The 11,588-nt window shown below is 37.2% G+C and overlaps 1 protein-coding gene across 1 annotated transcript in view; it reads left to right on the forward strand.

Annotated features, from left to right (window-relative positions):
- LOC124788011 (peptidyl-prolyl cis-trans isomerase E) overlaps positions 1 to 6,738 on the forward strand; it is a 72,222-nt gene extending 65,484 nt beyond the window's left edge. Inside the window, exon 7 of the mRNA XM_047255057.1 lies at positions 6,389 to 6,738. Within this exon, the coding sequence (XP_047111013.1) occupies positions 6,389 to 6,457 (69 nt within the window). The 3' untranslated portion in view covers positions 6,458 to 6,738. The remainder of the gene's footprint in view (positions 1 to 6,388) is intronic.
- Positions 6,739 to 11,588: the final 4,850 nt, after the last annotated feature.

Consider the following 11,588-nt stretch of genomic DNA (forward strand, 5'->3'; position numbering starts at 1 on the left):
ACTCCTTTCTACTGATTTAGCTTCAAATTGCATCATTTTGGTTTTAGTTACATTTAGTTTTAGTCCATTTTGATAGAACCAAGATTCAAGTTTTTCTAAAGTATTTTTGGCTTTTTCTGGAATATTTTCAGATACCTATTTTTCAATTAGAACTGATGTATCATCAGCAAATAAGACTGAATGAACATCAATAGCAAGTGGTAGGTCATTTACGTAAAAAAGAAACAGATAGGGACCCAATATCGAACCTTGTGGGACTCCTTGGGGAACTGTTTTCCAGTCTGATGAATAATTGGTTCCATTTGAAGTTAAAATTACTTTTTGTTTCCTACCTGACAGGTAAGAGCTAACCATTTTAAAGCAGTGCCTCTGATTCCATAAATCTGTAATTTGTGGAGGAGTAATGCGTGGTTCACTGAATCAAAAGCTTTAGTCAGATCACAGAATATACCTGTGACCTTTCTACCTTTATCTAACGTGGAGCTTATTTTTTGGATAAACTCATTTATAGCATTCACAGTGCTTTTACCCTTTTGGAATCCGAACTGGTTTTTAAAAACTATATCATTTACAGTAAGAAAGTTATTAATTTGTTTTGGTGCAATCTTTCCAAACACTTTAGAGAAGACTGGCAAGAGAGAGAGAGAGAGGGCGGTAATTCCCCATATCTTCTGTCGATCCTTTTTTGAATAGAGGTTTGATCTCACCATATTTCAATACATCTGGAAAGCATCCCTGTTCAAAAGATTGATTTATAATAGTTGACAGCGGTTTAGAAATAATATCCTACGAATACTTGATTACAGATGTTGTTATTTCATCCCACCCATGTGTGGTTTTGATTTTTAGAGACAATATTTCCTTTTCCACATCCCTTTGGGTGATTTTTTCAAATTGTTTAAAAGATGTGTTCTGGCTGTTTTCCAAATTTGTGATGCCCTGATGGAATGTCATATCCACATCCAATCTTACTACATTTAGGAAGAATTCATTGAAACAACTTGACATCTGAACAGGGTTTACTATAATTTCATTTTCATGACTAGTTTTCAAAATCTCATGAATTTTTACTTTGGCTCCTAATTCAGACTGAACAACTGACCACACCGATTTTGTCTTATTTCTGTGTTCTCGTATGAATTTATTATTTGCCATTTTTTTTTAGCTGCCACTAAATAAAGCTTTATACTGTTTGACATAAATAACAAAATCCGGATTTCTGTTTGATTTTAACTCATTGTGGAGCTCTCTCTTTCTGGCACTAGAGATTTTTATTCCTGTTGTAATCCATTTGAGTTTACCATTAACTTTCTTTTGCTTATATCTATGAGGAAATGATTCATTAAATACCTCTAAGAAACAATTTAAGAATTTGTCATAGTTTATCGAGCTTGAACTATTGTAGTCTACAGGCCAGCTTATTATACTTAATTTACTGCGGAATAAATCCATTTTACTTTTACTGGGATCTCTTTTTATACACACTTCTGGAGGCTTTATGTTATTTGCTTTTGGGAGCTCAATAAACAGAGCTGAGTGATCTGAAATACCCAAGTCTGAGCAGTATTTGTGCTTATTTCCACTGTCAAATTTGTAGTTAGTAATAATATTATCAATGCAGGTCACTGATCTGCTGTTTTCTCTAGTGCTTTCAGAAAAAATTTAGCTTGAAACCAGATTTCTGAATTAAGTCACGAAATTTTGTGGAATCATTGCTTTCAACTAAGACATTTAAGTTGAAGTCTGCTGCTATAAAAACTTTTTTCTTACTTTCTTTCTGGAGTTTTTCCAGGAGGCATTCGAATTTGGCTAAAAACACTTTTGTTACCGCACATCCAGGAATTCTGTAGATTGCTATAACCAGTGTATTCAGATCACTTAGTTCTACAGAGCAACTTTCAAACACGTTCTCTTCATTTAAATAATTAACTATCTCTTACTGTATAACTTACAGAACAATTGACAAGAATGCAGGAGCCTCCACGAGATTTGCTTATTCTACAAAAGCTAGCAGCTACCTTAAAATTATTAATACTATTTAGTACTTTTATACTATCTTCTGTTAACCAGTGTTCATTTAGGCACATTATTTTAATATTTACGGATTCTGAAAGCAGTTCGTCGATTTTTGAGAATTTACGATTTGGTAGTTCTGCCACTAAGCCATTTATATTCCAGTGCATCAATAGATCATTTTTGCTTTTAGCTATTTCACGTGCATCCTTTGTTTGGTACCTAAACTTTTTATTTTCTGTTTGAATTTTTTCTGTGTCACCTCTATCAGAATGAATTAGTTTCCCTTGCTTCTTAGGATTTTACACACTTCTATGAACATTTTACTAAGGTTCACAGAGCCTAATCTATTCAAGTGCAGGCCATCTTTTCCCAGACACTTGCAGTTTAAGAATTTGTTTGGGTCAATGAATACTGCACCGGGTCTGTTGCACTGTTTCCTAATGCCCGTATTTATCCTGTTGATGTATCACTTACCGATCTTTGATGAATAATTCCAGTAATTACCAGCCTGGATGTTGGGTATACAGTTTTCGCCGATCTAATCAGATTCCGTGTTCCATTCACGATTTCTTCCTCACTGTTACTGTGCCCACGTGGATTAAGACACCTCTGTAATCGTCGTACTTAAAGTTTTGTTACCAGTTTCGCCCGTATTTCTTCTCGTGGACAATACATTCTTAAAATGTGTTTGTTGAGTTGATGCGATTGGATTCCAGGTCGAACATCGACCTTGCAGTGATTCAGAGTGCTGAATGATAAAGACGCTATGCTGTGATAATTGTTCTACTTTTTTTCAAGCAGAAAGAAAGGTGGATGAAAAACTGATACAAGGAGCGTCAAAGATCACTCATGAAAACTTGTTGAAAGAATTGATGATGGGGCAAAAACAAATCTGTAGCTTGTGGTATATTGATGATCCAACATCGCAGTTCCATAAAATCAATGCTTACCTCATATGTTATATTACTATTGACAATCCTTTTGAAGACTTGAAATTTACAAGTGCAGTTTCAACTCACAGTATTTGAGACATAGTTATGGAAACATATCCTGCAGTAATACATGCACTAGACAGTTATATTCAGATAAGTAATGTATACATAGAGATAAATATGTATATATACTTTTATTCATAGCTTTGCTCCAATTAAATTTCTTAAGAGCATCTTCCTTCTTGGCCATTTCCTATTTTCTGGGCAACAAATCATGTCATTCATCATTCTTAAGACTTCTATTTTTGTACTCATCTGCCCTAACATCCCACAGTGCCAGCAATGATTTATACATTTCAGTGTACTTCAATAATAGTACTCTTTCATCTTGTTTTGGACCCATTTTCCACACCACAACAACAACAACATCAACAACAACAAACACATTCTTACCTAACCTCATTGGTCTGTGTAGCACACAATAGACTGTCGAGGATATTGTCAACACAATATATGGTTCAAATGGCTCTGAGCACTATGGGACTTAACATCTATGGTCATCAGTCCCCTGGAACTTAGAACTACTTAAACTTAATTAACCTAAGGACATCACACAACACCCAGTCATCACGAGGCAGAGAAAACCCCTGACCCCGCCGGGAATCGAACCCGGGAACCCGGGCGTGGGAAGCGAGAATGCTACCGCACGCCCACGAGCTGCGGACACACAATATATGGTTGTCTGGGTTAAACATAGAATAATATAAAATGCATTAACTTGAGAAGTAATTGAGATATTTATTGATATATTTCTTCAAGTATGGTAACTCATTATGTTTCTTTACACACCTAATACACATTGGTATGCACACTGTTAGTTGTGCGATAGACATGTGATCTGTATTCCACTTATCCCCAAGTGTTTTACAGCATTGCATGTGTAACATTTGTGATAGCTGCATGAATATGATGGGGCAACCTTTTATGGATGACATCATGTGCTGTCGAACAAGATAACTTAAACTATCTATTTGCTTATTGGATTGACTTTTGAGGGCTCCACTGGAAGGATGTACAGAATAACTCAACAGTAGCATCTGGAACTCCTCACTTGGCTTGGTGGCCCAGCGTTGAAAGCAAACTTCCAGTTTCCTCGAAGCTGCTTGTCCCATTTCTTGATTGTTACGTCAGTGGAAACATTATCAGTCAGTCACAGTCCATACTTGCACTGGAAGTTATGTTGTACTAGTGTGACAGACTTTGGCTTCGTGAGAGAAATCATGCCGAACACCTTCTGCTGTGGAGTCCACATGGCTACTGAAGCGAATGTATACAATTGAAGCAGTTAAGCACATGCACAGCATGGTACCAACTACTGCATTCAAACACAGAAAACATTTTGAGTTACCACACTTATAGAAGCAAACTGCCAATAAATACCTCAGTTAAGTTATTACATTTTATATTGTCATATGTTTAACCCAGACATCCTGGATTTCCAAAGCTTTTGGTATTCTCAGTATTACTGCACAACTTTTCAATCTCATGCCTAGCAAGTCAAGATTATTGCTTATCTAGGAAATCTTGTCAATATAATTGACTGTCTGGGGGGGGGGGGGGGGGGAGGCAGCAATTAATGTTCTGTACTTGACATATCTCAATTAAGTGGCCCCTAGACAGTTGATAATACGGACAATATTTTCCAGATGCACAATAATACTAAGCATCCAGGAGTGAAAGTGAGATGTGGTTGTAGAGTAATGGTGAGGGCATCAGAAACTTTGGAAATATATTGCACTTCCTGGAAATACTGTGCTGTCTGTGGGCAATATTGATGATATCATTGCAACATTGCTGGCTACACAGACCAGGGTTAGGATAGGTTTGTTGTTGTGTGGAAAATGAATTCAAAGCAAGTTAATTGAGTATTATTATTAGAGTGCATCGAAATGTGCAAATCACTGCTGGTGTAGTGGAATGTTAGGGCAGATAGTCCAAAAACAGAAGTCTTAAGAATGGTCTTAAGAATGATGAATCATATGATTTGTTGAAACTTCCTGGAAGATTAAAACTGTGTGCCGGACTGAGACTCAAACTCGGGACCTTTGCCTTTCGCGGGCAAGTGCTATACCAACTGAGCTACCCAACCATGACTCGCGCCCTGTCCTCCCAGCTTTACTTCCGCCAGTATCTCGTCTCCTACTTTCCAAACTTCACAGAAGCTCTCCTGCGAACCTTGCAGAACTAGCACTCCTGGAAGAAAGGATATTGCAGAGACATGGCTTAGCCACAGCCTGAAAACATATTAATGCATGACATGTTTCCGTAACTTTCTCAAATACTGTGAATTGAAACTGTACTTATAAATTTCAGGTCTTTGGAAGAATTGTCAGTAGCAAGGTAGCATAATAGATATGCGCTGATTTGGTGGAACTACAACTGTTGCTGCATTTTATGTTTTTGATGATGGGAACATGGGAGGAGGGCAGGCAGGAACCTATGTATGTGGAGAATCATTTCTAGTTATGTATCAAATGTTGGACCATCAACACACAAAATGTTAATATAATCCCTCTGGATCTGAAAGGAATGCTCGCATGTGTGTCCGCTTGAATACTCACGCTATGAAGTTGTGGTGACATCTCTGTGTGTTCTTCTTAAATGTGTATATTTCTTTGTGACTCTGATACTACCATTGCACCATACTGGCCTACTGTATTACTTTATCAAGACCTTTGAAGGTTTACCTGATTTGACAGGTGCTTCAGCCTAGCACAGATCCATTTTATGCTTCTTTTTTTTAAAAAAAAAAGAGAAAAAAATGTTGTAAAAGGAAAATTTTAAGATAATCTGAGACACTCCACATAGATGAAACACATTGTTAATGAAAGAATAAATGGCAACCAAGACTGCTCTTAATTCAAATCTTCCACAGTTTCTTTCAGGGCAGCTTCTCATTGCTGTGCTCCTTCAAAGATGTGCTTTAGTAGTAGGCTTTTGGAGTACCAAACTGAGAGGGGCTTCAAAGTGACTGGTTTGTATACAGTGCCTATCACAATTAGTTGTGAAATCTAACAAGAGTGTAGGAGGAAAATGGGTGAGAGGGCCACCAAATGAGTAGCTGCTTGTGTGGAAAAATGTTCTCAGTCCAGCCCTGTAAGAAATGTATTAAAATACTGAAACTTTGTAATTTTTATTCTTGACATATTTCCAAGACTTTTTAATTGTGAGGAGAGTCTGTTTCGATCGCACTAGGCTATTAATACCTGTGAGGGTCGTTCCTTCTGCAGCTCGACTGTAGTTTTAAGAATTAAGTAAGATTTTTAGTATTACATTGTTACACAACTGTTTGAGAGATTAAAATATTTCTGCTTAAATATTCTTTGGTGCTTATATGTATTTGCTTGGAATGTAATCAATTTCTTTCATTTTTTTTCTAGAAATGTGGGACAAAAGCGGGCACACCAACAGAAAAAGTGACAATTGCAGCATGTGGGGAACTTGTTTAATTTTATCTACAGTTCTATGTATGGGGACATCCACTGCATGAACATGTGTCCCTTGAAATCTGCTGGGCAGTACAAATTAATTATAATTGTGCAACTGTGAACATTTTTAAAACTGTCACCACTGTGAAGCAACTGTGTCTGTACATTGGAATGTTACCTTCTAATTTTTATGAGATTACTAGAAAATAGAAGAAACATTGCTGTTGAGAAGAAGAGGGAAAACACACACACACACACACACAAACACACACACACACACACACACACACACACACACACACACACACACACACACTGTGATATTCACTGACACACACACACACACAAACACACACACACACACACACACACACACACACACACACACACACACACACTGTGATATTCACTGTTGTTGAAGATGTGCCTTGTATATACAGTGAAATTATTAGCCTATCTTTTATTTTGGAGCAAACTGATTTTGTAGCCTTTTTAAAAATTGTTGTTAATGTACATTGATTTTTACGTCATAGGTTCTTATCATATTTGAAGTGGTGTAGAAGTATTGATGTTTACATAAAATTCTTGCAGTACAAATATCAGTTTAGTTACTGACTGATGTTATTTATTTATTTACGTGTCAAGTTCCATAGGACCAAGTTGAGGAGCAAATCTCCAAGGTCATGGAACATGCGAGTACAAAAAATTACAATATAAAAGTAATAACAGATAAAATTAAAATGTTTATGAACCCGAAAAAAGTCAATCCATAAGTTTAAGTAAACACAATCAACAATACAACAAGAATCAGCTTAATTTTTCAAGGAACTCCTCGACAGAATAGAAGGAGTGAGCCATGAGGAAACTCTTCAGTTTCGATTTGAAAGCGCGTGGATTACTGCTGAGATGTTCGAATTTGAGTGTATCTTATTGAAAATTGATGCTGCAGTATACTGCACACCTTTCTGCACAACAGTTACGGAAGTCTGATCCAAATGCAGATTTGATTTCTGCTGAGTATTAACTGAATGACAGCTGCTTATTCTTGGGAATAAGCTAATATTGTTAACAAGAAATGACAGAAGGAATATATATATATTGGGAGGCCAATGTCAAAATATCCAGACTCGTGAACAAGAGTCGACAAGAGGTTCGTGAACTTACACCACTTATTGTCTGAACGGCCCATTTCTGAGCCACAAATATCCTTTTAGAATGGGAAGAGTTACCCCAAAATATAATACCATATGACATAAGGGAGAGCGTAAGGGAACAATTGACAGGAATGGCGGAAAGAAGTACAGTAGAAGAAGAATGGGTAGCTCTGAGGGATGAAGTAGTGAAGGCAGCAGAGGATCAAGTAGGTAAAAAGATGAGGTCTAGTAGAACTCCTTGGGTAACAGAAGAAATATTGAACTTAATTGACAAAAGGAGAAAATATAAAAATGCAGTAAATGAAGCAGGCAAAAAGGAATACAGACGTCTCAAAAATGAGATCGAAAGGAAGTGCAAAATGGCTAAGCAGGGATGGCTAGAGGACAAATGTAAGGATGTAGAGGCTTATCTCACTAGGGGTAAGACAGATACTGCCTACAGGAAAATTAAAGAGACCTTTGGAGAAAAGAGAACCACTAGTATGAATATCAAGAGCTCAGATGGAAACCAGTTCTAAGCAAAGAAGGGAAAGCAGAAAGGTGAAAGGAGTATATAGAGGGTCTATACAAGGGCTATGTACTTGAGGACATATTATGTAAATGGAAGAGGATGTAGATGAAGATGAAATGGGAGATATGATACTGCGTGAAGAGTTTGACAGAGCACTGAAAGACCCGAGTCGAAACAAGGCCCCGGGAGTAGACGACATTCAATTAGAACTACTGATGGCCTTGGGAGAGCCAGTCCTGACAAAACTCTACCATCTGGTGAGCAAGATGTATGAGACAGGCGAAATTCCCACAGACCTCAAGAAGAATATAATAATTTTAATCCCAAAGAAAGCAGGTGTTGACAGATGTGAAAATTACCGAACTATCAGTTTAATAAGTCACAGCTGCAAAATACTGACACGAATTCTTTACAGATGAATGGAAAAACTAGTAGAAGCTGACCTCGGGGAAGATCAGATTGGATTCTGTAGAAATATTGGAACACGTGAGGCAATACTGACCTTACGACTTGTTTCACAAAGCACCTAGCATCCAGCGTACATTGGTCTATCGATTATTCGTATGACTTTGAAAAGTGTCCCCTGTCGGTTTTTGAACATTGTTGAACACATTCTAAGTTGATTCTGAATGAATCATAAGTTGATTTGTGAATGCGTGCATAGTGTATGTGATGTCTCTGTCAGTGGAATCCTCGTCACTTCTAGAAATAAACTTTCCTGCAGACAAAAGGGGGTATATGAACTGAGCAGAGTATAGCCGAACGAAAGAAAGCCAACCACTGTCTGATTATGTGGTTGATATGGTTTGCGAATGATGAGTGTTGTTATGATTACCAGCGAAGTCCATAGATTCAGACTACCAGAGTGCGAATAAACGACTAACAGAAATAATAGGTAAGAAAGATTACGTATTATCTTCTCGATGTATCCAAGAAAATGAAGTTTGACAGAAAATTTTTGGCCAGATCGCTATACTAGCAAAGGCCAGGTATGCAGTCTCCGGCTAGCAACCGCTTTAAGGTCTATTCTGGAAGTAGCGCGGAAAACGCGTTGTACGAACACGTAACAATGCCTAACCGGAGAATAATCGCGGGATAACTAAACTGGTGATTCTGGCAGAGTTAGTGAAGTTAACCGGCGAATAACCTTTGACATTGGCAGGAATAGGTACAGAATTAGTGATGACAACATTGTTTGTTAGAACGAGGAAGGTGAAGAAATGGGGACATCACACAAATTATGGAAGAATAAGACGATTCCAAATTTCTATAAAAATTTCGCACTATTCCTTTTCAATCTCATGCTTGAGAAACCAGAGTGTATGAATGAAGTGTAAAACTATTTCCTAATGTAAAGCTTTTTGCTTGTAGTAGGCCTAATAGGCTTTTGATATTGATACTACATGAATTATATTCTGCCATATTATAAAAATGACCATTTCTGCCAAAACAGTCTTGTTTATTTGGCGTGTGTTACAATTGCTGCCATATTATAAAGGCCTATTTTGTTTTATCTCGCAGGCAGTGACAAAATATAGGTAATCAGGTTGAGAAACCACACCAGTCTTGGGCCTATTTGTGATTACAGCTTTTTCCGTATTAGACAACGACGTTTGGATTTTTGAAGTAGCAAAATGTTTGACGAAGTTTGGTGAGGTAACAGATCCTTTCACAGAAAGGAAAGCACGGCATGTAAAGCTGTAGCAAGATTAGAGAGAAAAAAATTCTAGGAGCTAAGGATTGAAGCAATGTGTACTGTCTTGCTTGTCTCTTCTCTTTACCGGCTTTATGTATCCTATACTTAATTTTATGTCACACAAAGCAGCAAGCTGTTAACTAATAGGGAATAAAGAGTGCAAATTTTCTGAAGAGTTTTTTTTTAAAAAGAAAAAAGAGGGACATGATGTCAAACTGGAAGCAGGAGAGGCACCATAGGGCATTTTAATTTCCGCTGTCCTGAATATAGTTTGATTGTATCCAGTACAAAATATACACGTTTCAATTCCACAGATCGAAATACAGTGACGTGCGATAGAAGAATGCTGTGTGAAGAGGTGTGGCGCTGCACTTTGGCACACTTAAGATCAGATAACATGTCTTACAATTCCTCGGACATGTATGTTTTATGTATCAGAGTCTTCAGAAAGATGTACACTACAAAATGAACGTATTTTTCAAAATTCGATTTTTTTTTTTTAAATTTTTGACGTCCTATCTCAACGCTCGAGGACGCCACTATCTACTATTGCCCCGGTTCGGAAATATCGTAGATACGGGTCTGATCCGCAGAGCAGTCTGAGTTATAATAGGGAAGCAGGTAGTCTCCATGTGACCCGTGTTTACATTTAGTGATTTTGCTGTTTCCTCTTTGTCTACTGCACTCACGTCAAATGAAACAAAATTGAATGTTTTGGCTGGGAGCTATCATGTGAATTAAAATACATTCACATAATTACGGAAGGCTAAAATACATTATTAGTTTCTGATTTTATTTTATTTCCACCTTTCTGGCAGTCAAGCATTATTTGCCATGCAGAACAATGAAGTTATTTTTATCGGTTTGCTGAAGAAATTTTCTTTTATCAATCTTTTCCGCTGAGGCAGTCCAATATATTTGAATCAAAGGGTTTAATTTCAAACTATTGGCTAGTTTCAACTGTCGGTGCATTTCAAGTGTACCTTTTTATCTTCTAGCACATATGGAATTATGCCATAACAAAGTGCCAGACATGAGATAACAAAGTACTGGTACCCAAGGAAAATCAGCTCTTTGATGACGAGCCTCTTAGAAGAAATTTATAGCCGAGAAGATCACACTTTTATATCGTTATTAAAAAAATTTACTGGCACATTTGTGTGATTTATCGTAAATGTAATACGTGCATAAAAGACCAACATTAATATGTGAAAACTTAGCTTCTCTTGGAGCGTATTGGCCTTAGAGACCAATATTATATGTGAAAGCTTTGTTTTTCTTGTAGTAACATTATATATATATATATTAATTTAAACCATTAACTTTTCCTGTTCGTGTGTTTGTGCTACTTAACAGGGATGTTGCTATTGGCTGACTACACACGTGTCCGAAGCTCCGAATATCCGTTGTCATTGGCTGGCGAGATCACGTGACATAAGCTATGACTGGCTTACAAATACACATCGCAATCTCGATTTCAATGCTTTGGAAAGTAACATGCGGTGTTTGGTGGAATTCAAATTTATACTTTCATAATACGAAAATATGCAGCGTACATGTTACTACACATCAAACATCTTCCAAAAGGTGTTTCGTTTTCTAAAACGCCGGGAAATTCTACGCCCATGTATAAACCCATAACCATTCAAATGATTGATAAGTTATACAGTTCCGCGAGATAATATACTGTCAATTAACAGGGAAAAACTATGTTTCGACCCAGGAGAAAGTGTGGTTTTAACCGGGAAATCCGGGAATTCTTTTTCCTTGTCCACGTATACACCCTGTATT

The sequence above is a fragment of the Schistocerca piceifrons genome, chromosome 3 (genome assembly GCF_021461385.2).
Source record: "Schistocerca piceifrons isolate TAMUIC-IGC-003096 chromosome 3, iqSchPice1.1, whole genome shotgun sequence".
In the NCBI taxonomy this organism is placed as follows: Eukaryota; Metazoa; Arthropoda; class Insecta; order Orthoptera; family Acrididae; genus Schistocerca; species Schistocerca piceifrons.